This window comes from Rhinolophus hipposideros, assembly GCF_964194185.1.
Source record: "Rhinolophus hipposideros genome assembly, chromosome: 12".
NCBI classification, from domain to species: domain Eukaryota; kingdom Metazoa; phylum Chordata; class Mammalia; order Chiroptera; family Rhinolophidae; genus Rhinolophus; species Rhinolophus hipposideros.
In genome coordinates this window covers 10,274,172-10,296,223 of record NC_138058.1, presented here as the reverse complement: position 1 = coordinate 10,296,223, position 22,052 = coordinate 10,274,172, and the positions used below count along the sequence as shown (strand labels likewise).

Genomic DNA, 22,052 nt, shown 5'->3' with positions numbered 1-22,052 from the left:
CACATGGTCATTAATTCTAAAGGACAAACCACTCTGTTCCAAGGCAGAAAGGTCAGCTGGGAGGTGGAGGGGTGGAGTTTCTGAGAAGACAAAAGGGGGCCGGGGCTGAGAGCAGGCAGTCCTGTGGTGGGCGGGGCCAGCAGGTGCTCTACAGAGAAAAGAGCAGGAGAAGGTGTTCACCTGGGGGAAAGATGAGGCCATTCCAGTCTTGATGGCTGCTACATTTCCAACCAAGTATCATGTCAGGGAGGGGAGAGGAAGTGAGTACGTTGTTGGAAGAGAAGAGAAACATGAAACAATCATCTTGGAGAGTGAAAAACTAGAGCTACTACAGAAGAATAGTATAAATAACTAATGTTTTGAGTCTAAGATTTAAGATTATGACTTTAAACGGAAACCAATCGTCCTAATTTTGTTGTTTATCTCTAGCTTTGCTACATTCCTTACACAGAAAGAGTAAACTTTACTGAGATTGAGAAACAGAGTGAGGGACCAAGAAATTAAAGCTGGATGTGAAAGGAAAGTAGGTGGAAACTGAAGGGAAAAGTGCTGGGATCAATGGGCTGAAGGGTCGTATGTGGCTGGAAAGCTGTTACCCTGTGTGTGTGCATTGTTTTCAGCTCGGGCACAGGAATGTGCAAATCATAGCTCTTGTTCACTGACATCCTAATATTACAGCAAGTACCAGTGGCAGACGCTTCATATAAGTGAGGCCTTAAAACAGCACTAGGCTATAGGTATTGTCTAAACTACACCAACCAAGTACCCGGATTTCAGAAAGGTTAAGGCCTAGAGCCATTGTAGCACCCCAGGTAGGACCCCAGGCCTGGTAGGTTTCAAGTTGCTCGTGTTTCTTTGGTAACTGACTGCATGTCTGGGCCTAGGTTGGCCCTACATATTTCTCACACTTATACCTGGGGGAGTCTGCAACATACTGCTAAGCTTCCCTTTAGCTTGTGTCAGACAAGCTACGTTTATTGCTGGAATTGACTGAGAACTAGGAGGTCAACCTCTGGAAACAACTGTGTTTGAGAACCTCAGTCACAGAAAAAAAGCAGAAATAAGTGTCACCTCATTCACAATACTCCTTCATAACCTTCATTATTGATGACATAGGTATTTCATAAACCATTGGTTTATGGTATCCTTTTACTGAAGGGGAATACAGTAAAATGTGCTTTACTTGGCATTATGTTAACCAAGACTTCTGTAAATACATAGTAATCAATAATTCATGTTTATAATAATGCATGTGAGGAAGTCTAAGCTCATGAAGTGATTTCTACATTGAAGAAAGATCAAATTATGATTCTGGATTTTAGTTAATTTTATCATATTCTCATTTATTATTCTGTGTATAGCTTGCATGTAATCATTCATTCATTCATTCATTCAACAAAGATTTTCTGAACCTCTAGTATGTGTTCTGGTCCCTGGAGATAGAGGGACCAAGACAAGACAGAAGTCGGTCTGTCCCAGTGCCCACCCCCAGGCATTGTATTCCAGTGCCCACCCCCAGGCATTATATTCCAGTGCCCACCCCCAGGCATTGTATTCCAGTGCCCACCCCCAGGCATTGTATTCCAGTGCCCACCCCCAGGCATTGTATTCCAGTGCCCACCCCCAGGCATTGTATTCCAGTGCCCACCCCCAGGCATTGTATTCCAGTGCCCACCCCCAGGCATTGTATTCCAGTGCCCACCCCCAGGCATTGTATTCCAGTGCCCACCCCCAGGCATTGTATTCCAGTGCCCACCCCCAGGCATTGTATTCCAGTGCCCACCCCCAGGCATTGTATTCCAGTGCCCACCCCCAGGCATTGCTTCATCGCACAGCCTCCTACGAGGGAGCATTAACCACAGAAGCTAATGGAGAGTCTGTGCTCCAAACAGTGGTCACAAAGACATGCATTTTCCTCTGAGAACAGGCGAGCCACCCCTAGGTCCCCTGGCCCAGATGATCATGGGTACAACTAGAGAGCAGGCCAGACGCCATGTATGGAAGCAGGAAGAGACAGAAAATACCGTGGAGTAGAACAGCAAGGGAACCAACAACGGAAACTGCTATGAAGATGCAAAATGCATCCACTGTCATGACACACAGTGCAGAGCACAAGGGTAGGTATTTGTAATGAGAACCCTGAATAACTTGGACAGATTTAGTATGTACACAATTTAACAAATTGTGTACATATAATGTTTCCGAAATATTTAACAAGTGTGTACATATAATGTTTCCGAAATATTTCAATTATAACAACTTAGTTTAACAAGTTTTAGCAGTAAATTAATGTTACAATTATTTAAACATTCATTTAAGTATATTTAACAAGTGTGTACATATAATGTTTCCGAAATATTTCAATTATAACAACTTAGTTTAACAAGTTTTAGCAGTAAATTAATGTTACAATTATTTAAACATTCATTTAAGTATATTTCCTTTGCCATGGCAGATTTAAAAATGAATTTTATTGCATATTTGTTTTTAAAAAGCCACTTTATAAAACTTAAATCCATTAAATAAGTTTAATCTCCAGGAGGTAATTAAGGCAAATATTATTTGTATCATTTTACAGATGAAAAAAATCCTCTCCCCCCAAGAAGTTAAATTATTTGCTTCGTGGAAAGTTAGTAGCAACATGACCTGACCAGAACCTAATATAGTTGATACAGACTCACTATTTGAAAAATTGATTAGAAAGCACTCAGCTTTTAAATGTTGTTTCTTGTATTTACTATACATAAACTGTGGATTGAATGGTTTATATTTGGGTTAGACATAATTAACTCCTCCCACGGAATCTTAAGTTTTACTGGTTTTGATTTCAGACCACAAATACTTAAAATTGACAATCCACCCCAAAGGACTTCCCAGTAGTCAGAGACAACCAAATCTTCAATCCTTTGCCAAACTGAATACTGTAACATGACTCTACCTTCAGATGAGGTAAAGGAGATAGTAATACATTAAGCACATCGTATTTCAACCGTTTATGGTTAACATATGGTTAAGGACGTGGCAACGTTACCTCAACTGTTTGTAATGAACACACAGTAACATCTCCAATAATGTCAGCTATTTTTAATATATCTCAACTACAATTCATATCTGAAATTTTACTTGAAATTTAGTTGTTTCTGTGTCTAACTTCCCCTGTGCACTTTTTGAGAACTCAGAGAGATGGGAAAAAGACCTATCTTTGGAGAAATCCAACTGTCTTTAACAAACAGGTCGTAGGAGCTGAGCCACCCTGGAAATGAGCATCTATGGAGGAACGAGCAGCTGAAGTGTTTGTCGTTTCTCAAGATACACTTACTTCTCAAAGTTTCTCTTTGCACAGTGGACAATGTGGGGCATGGTCGAGGCAGCGTTCGAGGCATTTTAGGCAAAATGTATGTCCACATGGCGTAGTGACACGCTCAAAGAGCAACCTGGGGGAAAAAAAAATCTTGAGTTTTCAGCAAAAAGTGTCCAGAAGAGGCTATCAAATAATCTATTTGTTTTATAATAAAAATTCCTAGGCAATTCCTTTAGTGTTCCAGAACTCACTATCACCACTTCCACTTATATATTCCTTATCAAATTTTTAAAAATCAATTATTACTGAGATATACATAATTTCTCTGATAATAAGAAGCCCATTACAGTTAGGATATAAAACTCAGAAAGGCTCAATTTTTCAGTGTTGCATCGATCCTATGTCATCCTACCTCATGCAAAGGGCACACTCAAAGTCAGTTACATCTATCACGAGCTCTGGACTTCCTCCTATGTCAGAGTCCGTGTTCCTTTGAGGTGAGGAATCTGTCTCTGAAAACATTGAAAATACTATTGTTAACACTTGCACATCTGGTTAAGAGCATGCACTAACTATTTCCTCTGGATAAAATGTGTCACACCGATATAACAAGTCAAGCTAGGCAGGAATAGCTCTGGTCCAAGTAACAGTATATAGCAATGATTATCTGGACAGTAAGCAGGAGTCAAGGTTAAAGTTACCCCAAAATATTCTAAGCTATTGTGGACTATGAAGTCCTTGTAGGATTGACTATTTAAACTGTTCTGTAATCTTAAAGCTAATATGTTCATTTCATCACTAATTTTAAGCTGTGCAAATTTTTTTTTAAAAATAGACTGAATATTAGTTAACCTTCTATCAATCAGGAGTCACACACTCTGTGACAAAACAGCTTCCTGACCTTTCTTGGGAATTTTTCCAGGGGTGTCATTCAGGTCCTGTGCGTCCTCTGAGTCATTTGGAAACTGTCTCTTTAGACCAGTGCTGGGTGCTGCTGGAAGGATACTTTCCAACATTGCTTTATCCTCTTCTTGGTGTAGTCCCAGTATAAAATATAACACTGAAGGACTGGTATTTCTAAACACATCGGATTTCTCTGATGAATTCTGGTAAGTAGGAAAAAAGAATCCTGAATATTAAAGAATATTATCTTTCTCACAGCACGAGAGAAAAAAATTCATGCAGTCACCCTCCTTAGAAGGCTTTGGAAAAAAGAGGGCTTATATACTCTTCCTTCACAGTTGGTTTCATCTGTTAACTTCCAAGATGAGCTTTATACACTTTTCATGGTAAAATGCCAGATAGTTTCTTCCTGTGACAGATCAATGGAACCTCAGTCTTCGTATATTTCAAATCAACCCCCTGCTTTCTTTTCTCCAAGCCAAAAAATAGTTTCAAGTCTCCTGATGTTTGGAGATGTTGTAAAACTTTCTTTCAATCCTCAGTCATTTTCATTACTTCCACTAACTTCCTTTGAAAGTTTCATCCCTCAAGTAGAGGAGCTAGAACTGGCCTTGAGAAGTACTTCTACCAGAATGCCACAGTCTGAATAACTTGTAAACATTCAAAATGGAGGAATGACATAAAGCTTAATCAAAATAACACTGACAAACACTTGCACCTCATACCTGAGAACTCCCCACAGCACCACCTTCTTGGGTGTTTATACGCCTGTGATGCTGAGCCTGCAATGTGCTGTTCAATAGTCCGCTTTGGATGGGAGGGGTGAAATTTTGATGCACATTTTCTGAAGCTGGAAAAAACACCTCACACGTTACCTATAAAATTGCCAAGAAGAAAGAATACTTAAAACACTTCTGAAAAATATATACTATGCCTTAAAGATTCAGAAGAATCTATGAGGCAAAAACAGGCCTAAAGTATTGAAAAGAGTAATGGCCATATTCCAACTGCCAATATTTTAAAATTCAAATGTTTCAAAACCACAGTCAACGTTTTAAGCATTTTACCTCCCCGCTCCTTTCCATCTTGGTCTTACAACATATGAGCATTACAGTTCCTTCCTGTCTGGTCTTTACACATCTGCTACAGAGAATCTCCCCCAAAGTCTAATGGATAAGAGAGAAAAGCAGGGTGTAGAGGTTGCAGGGGGTCCCGGGTTGAGTCTAAGCTGTGATCACCAGGACTGAGATATTTCTAGAGGGCTGATCAATTTATAAGAAAGCAGACGAGCCACCTAGGAAAGCATGTTAGAAGAAGAGAAGGTGATGGTTTAAGAACCATGGACCAGCTTAGCTTTTGGTGGTGGTGGGAAGTAACTGCCAATTACTGGGTGGTCCTGCCAAACCTCATGGACTCAGCTGAATCCACGGGCTTGAGAGGCAAAAGGAATGACTGAACCCTAACAAAGAATCCCCCTACTTGTTCATGTGACAAGTGCGTCCACCATAACCTGTGACCTCTGCAGCAGTGAAGGACAGCAGCTCAGCAGGAACCCAGTGTCCGCAGCACTGGCTCTGAGGCGCGTCAGCAGAGCGGCAGAAGGCTGCCAGGGAGGGTACCAGGCTTCCTGGGCATCAATGGGCTGCTATCGTTTGCACTGTCTCTCATAGATCTCTAACAGCCACAGAATGCTGGAGGGAAAAACATCATGTCTGAAGAAGTACCAGACAGACAAGAACCCACAAGACCTAAATTCTGGTCCTGAAACCTCTGGGAATCTGTTTAGCCTTCTTGAGCTTAGGCTGAATTCTTCATGGCACTGTTGTAAAGATCAGTTGAGATGAGATATGTTAAGATTCTTGTGAAATTTGCAAGTGGGACAAAGCAGGCAGAAATGGTTAAAATAGCAGAACTGGAGATCACTATTATTTTGACAAGTGGGAACAATGGCCAAAACCAATGAGAGAAAATTTAACAGGCTTAACAAAGACCAATCAACCGCACAAGGAAAGGATAAACATATTACTAGAAAGTTCTCATTTAAAAAATCTAGGCGTCTTGGCTAACAGTTCAAATAAAAGCCAATGGTGTGATGGTATCTGGCTAAAAATAAACACACCCCATGAAGTGAACACAAGGGAAAGTAAAGTTCACTGTTGGATGTAGGTGCTGAAATTTGGGCTACATTAGAATGCACCCAGAGGCAGAACCCTCACAAACCCTTGCATAAGAAAAGAATGTTTGGTCCAAAGTATGATGTAACACAAAGGCAACAGCTGCTCTCAAATATCTAAGATGGCTTAAAATGAAGGAAGTGGAACAGTCATTTTCTCTTGCTCTAGAAAAGAAAACTAGAACTGTTAAACGGAAATGACAGGGCAAACGTATGGTAGAAGTTAGCAATAAATAGTGTTAAAATAGAGAAACACCGCCATAAAAACAAGAGCTCCTGGTCACTGGCAGTGCTAAAATTGTGTTACTATTACACAGGCTGCTCCATAGAGTAGATCCCTACATTAAGTGTGACGATGACCTCGAAGAAGACTGCACGAATGATCTGCATGAAAGAGCAGATATTTCTTCATCGTGCTGGCGAAGCTTCACTGAAAGGGTGAATCAACCTATGAAGTTGAATTGCTCTCTTTTGCGTACAGCACGTCTTCTATAGGGCACCTACACAAATGATCACACTTAAAAGTACAAACTCTAGGAAGCAACACTTTGCCTCCCCAGACACAGACATCAACCTTGCCTCACCTAAGACGTGTCATTCTTTCAACAGAATTGAGATAAGTGTGTGCTGTCTCATGAAACATTCTGCTTCATTGATGGATAGAAGGTACTGAATTGCATGAACTTTATCATTAGTGTGGGTTTGACAATATCACTGTCATGAATATTCAGAATTGTATTTTTGTTCATTTTATATATAAGAGTTACTCAGCATGGAAGGCTATAAATAAGAGAAAGAAAAAAGTCATTTATAAGAAATCACACCTTCTGTGCTTCTTTCTTCAGTGAGTTACATTCAGGATTCAAAGCAAGGCAATGGAGAAATTCCTTCAACACTTCCTTAATTCTTCCCAATCCAGAAAGAGCCTGAGCTTTCACACGATGTCCCTGGATTCATCAAAAGATTAGATATACGTTTTTAAAATGGTGTGGTTATACGTATGCTAACATACAAACAGCCCTGAAAAAAAATCACTAGAACTATTAGTTTTTCTTTCATATTAAGTAGAATAAACAAATGCCAACCAAGAACGGCTGGAGTTGGAGCTCTGCTGCCTTAGAAACGGAGCAGACTTGAATGTCTCGTTAATGGAACCCACTATCAGGACACAGGCATCACCACGCCTGGAATGTGGGCCCAAAGCAGTTCCCAGGGGCACGCGAGCGGACTGGCTGCCTACCAACTTTAAATTCATTCCGTGATCACAGGTCATGACCACGTTCCTGTCTTTAGGGAGTGTAGTGTCATGAAAAAAGACAGATAGGACAGGAAATAACCGTAACATAAGCGTAATATTCAAAGTGTCATAACAAAATTAACAAATTGCAGTATGGATCAGTACTTTCCAACAACATTGTTTTTGCTTCATGGGTGCAATGTTATGTCAAATTCTTAAACATATGGTGGTTTATTTGTTTTATGAGGTCACGTGTTACACGTGCATTTGGGGTCTGTTGCTGTCACCATCTATTTTAAGTCTTTTTCTTCTGTTGGACTTTTTCTTGTTGATCCCGGGTTCTATGTGCATATGTAAGAAAGATGGACTGTGTCCAGCGGGTTTTCTCTGATACTCAGTCAGAACCTCTGTCCACGTAGACTTCATTGCTGAATGGAAGACGTATTGGGTCCTTTGTCTACACAAGTGAGACCTATTGGGGAAATTTCATTTTCAGGTGTGTGGCAGGGGAGCCAGGCCTTAGCTGGGAGTCCCTTATACCAGGATTTAGAGGGACTTAGGAGGACCCACATGCACTGGCAGCCATACTTTCCCCAGGGAGTTTCTCTAAACGCTTTGCAGAGGGAAGCCTGTGATTGTTTTCCCTCTACAGCTCTGCATAGCGGAGTGAACTGGTACTGTCAAGCAAACCTCATTTCTCACTCCTTTCCCCTAGAGCCTCAATCACATCAAATCCTCTCTCAAGACTGTATTACGACCTGAGTTCAATCCCCATTTGAAATGTAAAGTCTTCTACTTTTTCTTCTACTCATGCACATTCCAAACATGTGTTGGATTTTCTAATCCCATTCAACATTCCCCAATCATTTCAGTTATGCACTTATCCTTGTTTTTAATTTCTGTCCCATTTTATTAAAGTATAATTTATATATAATAAAATCCACCCATTTTAAACGTGGAATGTGATGAGTTTTTCTAGTTTCATACCACTGTGTTCACAAATGGCCAGATGTAAAGGCCTATTTTCAGGTCCCTATTTTAAATGACTTCTTTCTCTATTGTTTTAAATGCCATAAATGTGCCAATGGTGACCAGTTTCTATCTCCAGCACCATTTCTAACATTTGCTAATGATCTATTCATTGTATCACTTATCTTCCAGCTCTCTGGGAGATCAGCCATTTCAAAAGACATGACAAACATTTTGGACAATATGTCCTCAGTATTATCCTTGAGCTCCCCAAAAAGCCTAAAATGTACTTCCAGCCATCAAAGATTCATTTACAGAATTCTTTTAATTTTTGGTCAACATTTGAAATTTTAGTAATTTTCTTATTCTCCTTCTAAGAGTGGGTCCAGTTTTTATGCAGCCTGAAGCTTACACAATTTGGAATGTCCTTTTAAAGAAAAAGTATAAAATTATGAATAAGAAGTACCCAGGGCCCCTCTTAGGCATTATGCAAGTAAGGGGACCTGACTCTCAAGCTTCAGTAGCTTCTAAATTTATTCTGTCTGCTTATCAAAAGTTTTAAGAGAATAATACTGTCTTATATACAGAAAGCACTTCACAGGTTGACGTTTTTCACACAAGCACACATACTGTCAACCAGTATTTGCATTTTTGACACTGTATACATACACGTCTATTAACTGAATTACCTAATTTGCAAACAGCTTTAAATCTTACAGGTTCCCTGTTTGGGTAAGATCAAAATTACCATGTGCCTGTTTATATTTCTGTGTACGGGCAAATATTCTGTTACCACTGGCATGTCTCCATTAGCTCCAGAAGCTCTGAATCAGTATGAGCCATGCCTGGCTGCTTACAAGAACAGATTTGCCTGGGTGAAACACACTGCTGTAATAGCCCCAACTGGAATCTGGATGTTGGTTCTACAAGTGCTTCCATGTCATCTTCACCCACGGTTGGCGAATTTCCTCTTCCCCTCAGTCCTTTCAACTTACCTCCCAGTGTCACTCCTTCCTTTATCCTGTAGTAATCATATTAACCTGGAAATAAATTTCTATCCTTTATTATATTAAAGTGATTTATCAGGGTACGTTTCTAAAGAAGGTGTTCTTCACTAGGCATTTATCAAAAATTGAGATCCATAGATTTGCAATGAACCCTAAAGATATTACCAAAATTCCAAAGGCTAGAGATTCATTTGCTGCCTCTCTAACATACAATTGCCATGTAACTTTTTAGTAATTAAGTCTGTCTTTTATTGGAGACACACTGCCAATATTTTAGCTCAGAGATCAATACTGCGGAGAAGAATCTAGCTTCAGAGGCCAGTAGGTCTATCATCAGTCAGAAACACTAGACTTACACTTCACAGCAATTAAGGTTCAATCATTACCGACAGAAATTACCTCAGAAGAATAAAAGATCAAGGGACAGGGGAAAAGGCATTAGAAAAAAGGAATAGAGATGTTTTTAGTGAAGCAAACAAGCAACAAAATAGATTTGTGGGTTTGGTCCAACAAACATTTGCTTCCCATCCTTCAGTTCATCCCCAAATCCAATTTAACACTCAATATAATCTGAAAACATTTTAATGGTTAGATGGGAGGAAAGAAGGAAGGAACGGAAGGAGGGAGGGAGGGAGTGAGGAAGGAAGGAAGGCTACATCCATCTTATTTATTAACCAGAGTTAATGCTTCTTCAACGTTTCTAAAATAAAGATGATAAAAAGTAATATATCAGGAGAAAAATTACTTTTTATTATTAGCTCATAGAGCATGCTATAGGTATTAATTTCATCACAAGTCCTTTAAAACTTTAAAATCTCTTATGAGTGTCAAATTCAAAGATTCGTGAAAAAAGCAACAACTTTTATTCTTTGCTTTCTTGCTCTTCAAGGACAATGTAAGCTATCATTATCAAGTTAGCAAAGCTTATTTTGTGTCATTAGAGGAAAAAATATTAGACCTTTCCAAGACAAAGACTCAAATTATTCCAAAACACATAGAAAAAGTTCACCCTTTTCCTAACACCCTTTATATGCCCCTGGCATCTTAGGGCCGTAGTGTTAACCACGATTCTGATATGACCTTCCTATTTAAAGTGTAATTTTAAACATTTCCTCTTTACCTACACATGTCTACAATTCTAGCATTTTGTTTATAGCTTTATTTTGTGCAGAAGGCATATCATCCAGCTAAATATCTGTGAAGAGCAATCTAAACTTGCGTTTCTTCTGTACATGCAGTTGGAGACTCAGTCTGTTACACTGAGTTGTTTTCCTGTGAACTGGATTGCTACATTTAGACTACTATAATTTGAGGGAAGGTACCTAATCACAATGATCTTACTTTATTCTTAAGAAAATCGCATGAACTTACATTTATTATCCCAAAGCCAACCATACAAATACCTTAGTCAAGAGAGGTACAATCTGACAAACAATACTGGCATCCTGCAGAGCCTGCTCGTGGTTCTTCATGGTTAAATATAACTCTGCTCTCAACAGCAATAATGAATTATCCCCAGGAGCTGAAAGACATGAGGAACAGAAACAAATAACAATGACTGCATTTAAAAACCAATCATCTTTAACTCTTTCACAATACTAAGTTAGAAAATAAACATAAAGGCAAAATAAACAATTCCTTCCTCCAACACTATTTAGAGTTGAGTAGTTTGATACATATATTTTACATTGCTTCTTTCACTCTCTGTGTGCAAAGACACACAGAAACTGAAAGTGAAGGGATGGAAAAAGATATTCCATGTCAATGGAAACTAAATAAAAGCTGGGTAAAAGACTGTAATAAGAGACAAAGAAGGTATATAATGATAAAGGGGTTAATCCAATAAAAGGATATAATTAATATTTGTAAGTACTTATGCACCCACATAGGAGCACCTAAGTATATAAAGCAAATGTTAACAGATCTAAAAGGAGAAACAGACAGCAATACAATAATAGTAAAGGGGCTTTAATATCTCATTTTTATCAATGGACAGATCAGCTAGACAGAAAGTCAATAAGAAAACATTGACCTTAAACAACACATTACACCAGACAAACATAATAGATATACGATCATATACAGGACATTCCATCCAAAAGCAGAATACCCATTTTTCTCTAGTGCACATGGAACATTCTCCAAGACATATCATATGCTAGACCACGAAGAAAGTCTTAATAAATTTAAGAAGACTAAAGTCATATCAAGCATCTTTTCCAACCACAATGGTATGAAACTAGAAATCAATTACAAAAAGAAAACTGGAAAATTCACAAATATGTGCCCATTAAATAATGTTACTAAACAACCAGTGGCTCAAAGGAGAAATCAAAAGAGAAATTAAAAAATTCCTTGAGACAAATGAAAATGAAAATACAACATACTGAAACTCATGGTAAGCAGCAAAAGCTGTTCTAAGAAGGAAATAGTGATAGATGCCTACCTACATCAAGAAACAAGAAAATTTTTTCAAATTTGAGTTTTGGATTTCTCCAGACAGATACCTATGAGTGCAATTGCTGGGTCATAAGGTAGTTCCATTTTCAGATTTTTGAGATACTTCCATACTGTTTTCCATAGTGGAAACTAATTTAAAAAAAAATGTTAACAACAACAACAACAACAAAATAGTAGAAAACAACCTGAGCTAACTAAAAAAAGAAAAAAGAAAAAAAAAGAAACAAGAAAAATCTCAAGTAATCAACCTAACTTTACATCTCAAGCAACTAGATCAAATGCAACCCATAACAAGTAGAAGGAGATAAGAATGACCAGAGCAGAAATAAATGAAATAGAAACTAAAAGACAATAGAAAAGATCAACAAAACTAAGAGCTGGTTTTTCAAAAAGATAAACAAAATCGACAAACCTTTAGCTACATTCACCAGGAAAAAAAAAGAGAGGACTCAAATAAATAAAATCAGAAATGAAAGAGGAGATGTTACAAATTATACCACAGAAATACAAGGGATCATGAGCGACTACTACGAACAATTATAATCAGTAAGTTTTACAATCTAGAAGAAATGAATAAATCTTGCACCACTATCTTATATCATCCACAAAAAATTAACTCTAAGTGGATTAAACACTTGAATGTAAGACCTGAAACCATAAAACTCCTAGAATACAGGCAGTAACCTCCTTGACATAAGTCTTGGCGATGATTTCTGGGATTGGACACCAAAAGCAATGGCAACAAAAGCAAAAACAAATAAGTGAGATTACATCAAACTAAAAAGCTTCTGCTCAGCAAAGGAAACCATCAACAAAATGGAAAGGCAACTTTTGGAACAGGAGAAAATATTTGCAAACCACATATCCAATAAGGGGTTAATATCCAAAATATATAAGGAACTCACACAACTTAACAGCAAAAAGAACAAACTATCCAATTTAAAAATGAGTAGAGGATCTAAACTGGTATTTTTTCCAAAGAAGAAATACAGATGGTCCACGGGCACATGAAAAGGTGCTCAACATCACTAATCTTCAGGGAGCTGCAAACCAAAACAATGAGATATCACTTCACACCTGTTAAAATGGCTATTAGTGAAAAGACAAAAAAATAACAAGTATTGGAGACGATGTGGAGAACAGGAAACTCTTGTATCCTGTTGGTGGGATTGCACCAATTTACATTCTCACCAACAGGATACAAGAGTTCCCTCTTCTCCACATCGTCACCATACTATGGAAAACAATATGGAGGTTCCTCAAAAACTTAAAAATACAACTACCTTATGACCCAGCAATTCCACTCCTGGGTAGCTATCCAAAGAAAACAAACACACGAATTTGAAAAGATATATCCACCTCCAAGTGTCCATCGACAGATATTCATTTTATTATGGATAAAAAAATGGTATATATACAGTGGAATATTATTCAGCCACAGAAAAGAAGGAAATCTTGCCATTTATAACAATATGGATGGACCCTGAGAGCATTAAGTGAAATATGCCAGACAATGAAAGACAAATACCATATGATCTCACTTATATGTGAAATCTAAAAAACAAAACAAAACAAAAAAACAAGCTTAGAGAAATCAGAGAACAGAGTAGCGGTTGCCAGAGGTGGGAAGTAGTAGGTGGGGGAAATGACTGAAGTGGGTCAAAAAGTACTAACTTCCACTTATAAAATAAATAAGTCATGGGCATGTAATATACTCGAATAGCTTGGTGACTCTAGTTAATAATACCGTATTGCATATTTGAAAGTTGTTAAGAGGATGGATCTTAAAAATTCCCATCACACAAAAAAATTTATCACTATGTATGATGACAGATGTTAGACTTATGGTGATCATTCTGCAATAAATACAAATATTGAATTATGCTGTAAACATGAAACTAATGTTGTATGTCAATTATACCTCAAAAAAAGTCAATTGGAAATGTTAATCTGTTAATTATGATCTGTAATGAGATTTTATATATTTTGTCTTTGAAAATACACATAGGTACTATAAAATAACTGATGTCAATCCACATATGATTTCAGATTGAACATTTCATTGCTTCGAAGGCATTTATAGAATTCTGTTAGATTCTTTTGTTAGATATTTGCCTTTTTAGTATGTCACTATATACTATACATAATTGCAGATTAATCATTTCCAACTGAAGATTAAGTGAAAACTCCTCATTGCACAGTTAAATGCATTTTGAAATACAGAAATCTCATTTGGAGTTTTTTTGGAACTCTAAAAAAAAAAAAAAAGAAAAAATGCTGTTGGAACTATAGTGTGAGCTTGGGAAATACACCTGCTGCACATTTGTGTGAGAATGGAGGTCTTCCGGTATCCCATCTTGTTCCCACTTTGCTAAAGGTGATTCTCTTCTTCAAAGCAATCATATCTCATGCAAACAATTAGCTTTGACTCTTGCATTCTAATATTTATACCTATTGTTTCCTTTTACTCTCATGTTGCAATAATAGTGGTGATAGTGGACATTTTTCTCTTATTGTTAAATTTTAAAAGAATGTATCTAAGTATGTTTGCTATAAGCTTCTGAGAGAGAATATCAAATTTGATAAGTTCTCTCATATTTCTAGCAATCTATGAGGGCATTATAACAAGTAGGTGTTGAATTTGGTGGAATGCTCTTTCAGCATCTGCAAGATTACCAGTAGTATATCTTCCTCTATAGTGAATTACATTGAAAGATCTGTCTAAGGACTGCATTATCCTTATATTCCTTGGAAAAGCTTTCTTAAGTTTTTTATTAGTTTCAGGTGTGCAAAACAATGTACTAGTTAGACATTTATCATTTATATCCCTCACACAGTGACAACCCCCTCACCCCACCTACTACCCTTCTGACATCGCACACAGCCATTACACTTCCACTGTCTCTATTCCTAATGCTGTACTCCACTTCTTGTAAATATGTGTGTGTGTATGTGTGTGTGTGTGTGTGTGTGTGTGTGTATATATATATATATATATATATATATATATATATAAAATTGTAATTAACATTCATTATTGTTCAGCTGCAGCTTCAGGTGTACAGTGCAGTGATCAGGCATCTACATCATCCCTGAGGTGGTCTCCCAAATGGGACCAGTGTCCATCGGATACCCTACAAAATCTTTACATTATTGATTACATTCCCCAAGTTGATTTTCGTATCCCAGTGACCATCTTGTGGTTACCGACTGTGCTTTCTAATCCCCTCACCTTCCCCTTTATCCCCACCCCCACTCCCATCTAGCAACCCTTCGTTTTTCCTCTATGTCTCTGAGACTGTTTCTGATTAGATCATTAATTTCTTTTTTTCAGATTCCACATATAAGTGAGATCATATGGTATTTGTCTTTCTCTGTCTGACTTATTTCACTTAGCATAACGTTCTCTAGGTCCATCCATGTTGTTGCAAATGGTAAGATTTCATTCTTCTTTATGTCTGCGTAATCCTCCATTGTATAAATGTACCACAGTTTCTTAATCCAGTCGTCTACCGATGGGCATGTATAGTGCTGAAATAAACATAGGGGTGTATAAATTTTTCTGAATTAAGAGTTTTTGATTTCTCTGGATAGATACCTAGGAGTGGAATTGGAGGGTCACAAGGTAGTTCCATTTTCAGATTTTTGAGATACCTCCATACTGTTTTCCATAGTGGCTGCACCAATCTGCTATCTCACCAACAGTGCACAAGGGTTCCCTTTTCTCCACATCCTCTCCAGCACTTGTTTGTTGATTTATTGATGATAGCCATTTTGACTGGGATGAGGTTATATCTCATTGTGGTTTTTATTTGCATTTCTCTAATGATTAGTGATGTTGAGCATTTTTTCATATGTCTGTTTGCCATCTGTATGTCCTCTTTAGAAAAATGTCTCTTCATGTCCTCTGCCCATTTTTTAGTTTGGTTGTTTGTTTTTTTGGAGTTGAGTTTTTTATAAATTTGAGATATTAACCCCTTATCGGATATATCATTGGCAAATATCCTTTCCCATTCAGTAGGATCCCTTTTTCTTTTATTGATGGTTTCCTTTGCTGTGAAAAAGCTTTTTAGTTTGATGTAATCCCACATGTTTATTTTTTCTCTTACTTCCCTTGCCCAAGGGGATATATCAATAAAAATCTTACTCCGGGTAATGTCTGTAAACTTTCTTCCTATATGGAAAAGCTCTTCTTGACCTCAAGTCATTTTACATTGCTGGATTCAAAATTCTAAAAAAATTAATTAAGGTTTTGGCATCTATGTACATATGTAAGTCTAGCCTATAATTTTTTGCTGTGCAAGTGCTACCTGATTGTAGTATGAAGATTATACTAACCTTATGAACTGAGATGAAAATCTTTCCATATTTTTCTATGATATTAAATCAGATGGGAGTTAATTGTCCTTGAAAGTTTGAAATTGAAATGCTACTCATGGATTTTCTTGTGAAAAAGGCACCAAGGCTAAGCAATAACTTTATATTAATTTCTTTTATGGTTACTGATCCATGTCAGGCTTTTACTTCTTCCTGGATCAATTTTGGTAATTTATAGTTTCCTTAAAATTGTCCTTTTTACATAGGTTTAAAATCTGTTATATTCTTTTATATTGCAATTATGTTTCTTTCATTCCTGATGTTATTTATGCTTTGTTTCTTCGTCACATTTGCCAAACATTAGTTCTTTTCCTGTTCTTCTCAATGAACCAGTTTCTGACTTCTTAACCCACTTGGGTTTTTTTGTTTGTTTGTTTCACTAATATCTTCTTCATCATTCATTTGTTTATACTTTATGTTAGCTTCATTGATCTTCAGAAAGTTTCCTGAGTTAAAACAAACATTTATATTTATTTTTAATCCTTTTCTAATCAAGTTTCTACTCACATTTTAAAAGCTGCTTTTACCAAAGTCCAAAAGCAATAAAATTTGTTTCCCATACAGACACTGAATGAATCACACTGTTTTCTTTGTTGACTTCTATCTACCATTTGGCAATCCATTTATGAAGGCAGCACTTCATAATTTAATCTTTTAAACATTCCAAATAAGTCTCTACACATCTTCTAAACATTAAGCCTTAAACTGAATAAAACTAAGCCTTAAACTGAAATAAACTGAGGAACCACTCAAAAATAAAACTGAATAACTAAGCCTTAAACTGAATAAAACTGAGGAACCACTCAAAAATAAAACTGAATAATTAAGCCTTAAACTTAATAAAACTAAGCCTTAAACTGAAATAAACTGAGGAACCACTCAAAAATAAACAAAAGAGAAAAAACCTTAAAATTCTTTGTGTGGAGAAATCATACAGAAGAAAAATGCACATGTGGACCTTCCAAAACACTGATATGTTTCAGAGGGTTTACCCCTGTATGGGGAAGAGTCAGACAGAGGACAGCATGAGAACCAGGCTTTGTGAGAAAGATAAGAATCTAATCCCAATGTTTGTGCTCAGGGCTGATCAAAGACTCTTCTCCAATTCCAACCCAGAGCCATGCTGTGCTGGGAGCCAGGGTTACTGCTGTAAAATCTGCCAAATGAGAGGGAAGAAGTGAGAAATGGAGAACTGTACAAGTGTTATTTTTGCAGGGTTGAATGGATTGACACACAAAGCAATGACAATTGGGCAGTGTCCCTGGTGATTAGAAAGAATGAATGGCAATACTCATTGGTTATTTGCTCAAACTGATGTTGGACCTACAAAATTTAATCCACAAATCTTAAATATGTGAACTTTTACATATGTATACACCCGTGTAATCACCACCCAGATCATTTCCAGGACCTAAGACGGTTCCTTTTGTACACTCACCACTGAGTATACCTCTCCTAAGGTAACTACCATTCTCGCCTCTATCACTATGGATTACTTTAGTCTGTTTTTGAAGTTCTTACGCGTGGAGTTATATAACTGAAATATACTCTTTTGTATCTCTCACTCAGTGTCATTCTGTGAGATTCATCCATATTGTTGTATGTCTCAGTAGTATTTAAGAAAATAAACTGCTGCGTAATATACTGTGTGACTTATTTATTCCTACTGGTGGGTTGTTTCTCAAATGTTTTTGGCATATATAAATAAAGCTATGAACATTTTTGTACAGTAAGTCCTCACTTAATGTCATCAATAGATTCTTGGAACTGTGGTGAAACAACATAAAACAAAACCAGTACTACCATAAGCTAACTAATATAAACAAGAGTTAAGTTCCCATGGCATCTCATTACAACAAAACGACTTTGAATAAAACGACGTTATTTAAGGACTATCTGTCTTCTGGTGAACATAAACATTCATTTCTATTTGGTATAAACTCAGAAGTGGAAATATGTTTAGCTTTAGTACATACTCCCAAACGTATTTCTTAACTTGTACCAATTTACACTTCCACCAGCAATGTAAGAGTTTCAATTGTTTCAAAACTAGGCACTGTCAATCTTTTTCCTTTTAACCATTCTGCAAGGTACATAGTAATATCTTATTTTAGTTTGTTTGCATTTGATCACTATTTATGTTGATCACCATTTCATGTTCATTCCCCATTTTGAGATCTAGTTTTATAAAGCATCTGTTCAAGTCTTTGCCTATAATTTAGACAGACTGCCTTTTTTGTTTTTGAACTGTAGGCCTTCTTTCAATGTTCTGGATTTACATTCTCAATAAGATATATATAACAAATACACTTCACCTTTTCACCTTTGGAGGTCTCTGAGGAACAGAAGTTCTTCATTTTAATTAAATCCAGTGTATCTATTTTCTTTATAATTATGCTTTTTGTGTTTTCAGAAATAATTGCCTATCCCGAGTTCATGAAAACAATCCCCCATTTCTTTTAAATATATTATAATTTCAGCGTGTGAGATAGGCATCCAGGATCATTTTTTTTTTCCCATCTGGATAAGCAAATGACTCAGACTATTTAGAAGACTTTTTTCTCCCCTGAATTCCATTGGCATCTTTGAAGTAAATCAAGTGGACTTGCATATGTGAGAGTCCGTTTCTGAGTGTCTACCCTTGGGCCAACACAACTCGGTCCTAATTACTGCAGCATTATAGTAAGTCTTGATATCTTATAATATAAATTTTCCAGGTTTGTTATTTTTCTTCAGTATCACCTTGGCCATTCATCAATTTCTACCAAAACCATTGGCAGAGATTCTGACTGAGGTTGCACTGAATTTATAGTTCAGTCTTCAGAAAACTGGCATCTTACCAATACAGAGTTTTGCAACCCATAACATATCTTTTAATTTATTTAAGCCTACTCTCATTTCTCCCAAAAATGTTTTGTATTTTCAGTGTAGAGGGTCGTGTACATCTTCCAGATATTTCAGGAATTTCTTTGTTATAGAAATGGGCTATTTTAAAATTTTTTTTTCTATTTTTTTGCTAAGTATATATAGGTATCATTGATCTTCCTATATTGACCTTATATTCAGCAATCTTGCTAATTCACTTATAGTTTCTAATAGTTCCAATATTCTTCTGGAGTTTCTGTGTACTCCATGTCACCTATAAATACTAGTAGTTTTATTTTTCCAATCTGGATACCTTTTTATTTTCTCCTTATTGCACCCGGATCTTCAGTACAATGTTGAATTGCAATGAACACACTTGTCACCTTTCTTTCAGCGAGAAAACATTCACTATTTCATCATTACTATGGTTGTTATCAATTTTTGTAGATACTCTTTAATGTATTAAGAAAGTCCCCTTTTATTCCTAGTTTCCTGAGAGATTTTTAACGTGGGTCATGTGATTTTCCTCCTTTATTGTGTAGATGTGGATTACATTGGCCTGTAATTGGCCTGTAATTAGATGTGAATTACATTGGTTGATTTACAATGGTTAAACATAATAACATTCTCCTTGATCACGATGTGTTGTTCTGTAAGTGTTATTACTGGATTCAATTTGCTAATATTCTGTTCAGGATTTTTGTATCTATGCCCATAAGAAACATTGGAATGTATTTTTTCTTTCTTGTCATTGATTTTCGCTCTTTCCTTTATTTCCTTCTTTCTACTTCCTTTGGATTCAATTTCCTTTTCTTCTTCTAGCATCTTGAAATAGAAGCCTGGAGATCACCAATTTTCAACTGTTCTTTCATAGTATAGGCATTTAAAGCAATACATTTCTAAGAACGGTTGCAGTGACCTCCCATAGTTTTTGATATTTGTATTTTCATTATCATTCATCTGAAATATTTTCTAATTTTCTTTATGATTTCTGATTTGACCTGTAAGTTACATACATAAAAATGCACTGCTTAATTTCCAAATACATGAAGATATTCTCGTTATTTGTGATTGAATTTTAGTTTAAGTCCACAATGTTCAAAGAGCATGTATTGTCTGATTTCAGTTTTTTAATATTTGTTGCAACTTGTTTTATGGCCTAACCCAGGGGTTGGCAAATACAACCACACGCCAAATCCAGTCCGCTGCTTATCATCACATGAACGTGAACAGATGGTATATTCTGCAGTAGCTGTATATGGCACCATATATTAATTAAACCAAAATGAAGTATGTTGTTCCAATTTATGTCCTTACTTTTCTATCCTTATTTTATTAGCTACTACGAGTTTTCTTCAAAATCTCCAATTATCTCTACTATTAGTTTTTTCCCCTTTAGCATGTGTGTACACATGATTTTGGCATACAAATTTAAGAATGTTCCTTATTTTCTGTTGAATTGACCTACAGATCATAAACATCTCCATCTCTCATGATACGCCTTGCATTAAAGAGTACCTTACCCGACAGTTATTTCACCATAGCAGGTCTCATTTGGTCGGTCTTTGTGCACTATCTTTTGCCATCCTATTAATTTCAACCTTTTTGTGTCCTTATACCTAATATTTATATCATGTGTACCTCATGCAGCAGTGTTTTGTTTAATCTATTGTGCCAACATTTGTCTTTTAACTGGAATATTTAGATCATTTACATTTAATGCAAATGAAGCCCCATTTTTCTATTTCTTTTCCAGCTGTCCCACTGATTCTCTGCTGTTTTAGTCTTCCTTTTTACTTTTTTTTACATTAATCAGTATTTCTTTATTATTCCAGCATAGATTTTTAATTTTATCTTCTTTTATTGTCCTTTCAGTGGCTACCCAAGAGATTACAATATGCAAGCTTTATTTATTAGTATATTTTAATATTTTTACCACATCCAAAACAATGCACAGACCACATAACAATTTAACTTTAGTTACTCATCCTGGCTTTGTGCTATTGCTACATGGCTTACTTTTACATATGTTATAAATATCACAAAATATTGTTGTTGTCACTTGAAATAATCAATATTCTCTTATATTTATTCATATACATTTACCTTTTCTAATGGTCTTCACTCTTTTCTTTAGTTCCATGCTTCCATCTGGATCACTTCCTTTAACCTGAAGAAGTCCCCTTGGTACCTCATGTAGTACCATTCTGATGGCAATAAAAAGCCTTCAGCTTTATTTCTTTGGATTAAAGCATCTTGATTTTGTCTTCATTTCTGAAAGATAGTTTCAGCCAGGTAAAGAAATCCAGGTAGGCTTCCCACCCCACCCCATCCCCCTTCAGCACCTTATAGATGTTATTGCATTATCTTCTAGTTTTAGTAATTTTGTTGTAAAGTCAGCTGTCAGTCTTATTATGACTCCTTTGAAGGAAAATGTCCTGTCTTTTTAAACTGCTTTTAAATTTCTCTTTACCTTTGATTTTCAGTAACCTGACTATAACACAGTCAGATATGTTGTTTGTAGTGTAAGTTTTTGTGTTTATCCTGTTGGGCTTACTGAGCTTCTTGATTCGGTGAGCTAAAGTTTCTTGTCTGATTCGGAAAATTCTCAGCCATTTTTCTTCAAATATTTCTCTTAACCCTTCTTCCTCTCTCCTCTTCTGGGATTCAAATTTCATAGATTTCAGAACTTTAGTCTGTGTCCCACAATCTCTTACACTCTGTTTTGCATATTCTTTTTCTCTCTGTGATTCAGTTTGG

The 22,052-nt window shown here is 36.5% G+C and overlaps 1 protein-coding gene across 1 annotated transcript in view; it reads right to left on the bottom strand.

Annotated features, from left to right (window-relative positions):
- The window catches only part of LONRF2 (LON peptidase N-terminal domain and ring finger 2), a 28,125-nt gene extending 6,606 nt beyond the window's left edge, over positions 1–21,519 (bottom strand). The window contains 8 exon segments of the mRNA XM_081068430.1: positions 3,320–3,322; positions 3,326–3,434; positions 3,714–3,813; positions 4,203–4,407; positions 4,930–5,079; positions 7,202–7,324; positions 10,994–11,112; positions 21,399–21,519. Of these exon segments, the coding sequence (XP_080924556.1) occupies positions 3,320–3,322; positions 3,326–3,434; positions 3,714–3,813; positions 4,203–4,407; positions 4,930–5,079; positions 7,202–7,324; positions 10,994–11,112; positions 21,399–21,498 (909 nt within the window). The 5' untranslated portion in view covers positions 21,499–21,519.
- Between the last annotated feature and the right edge of the window lie 533 nt (positions 21,520–22,052).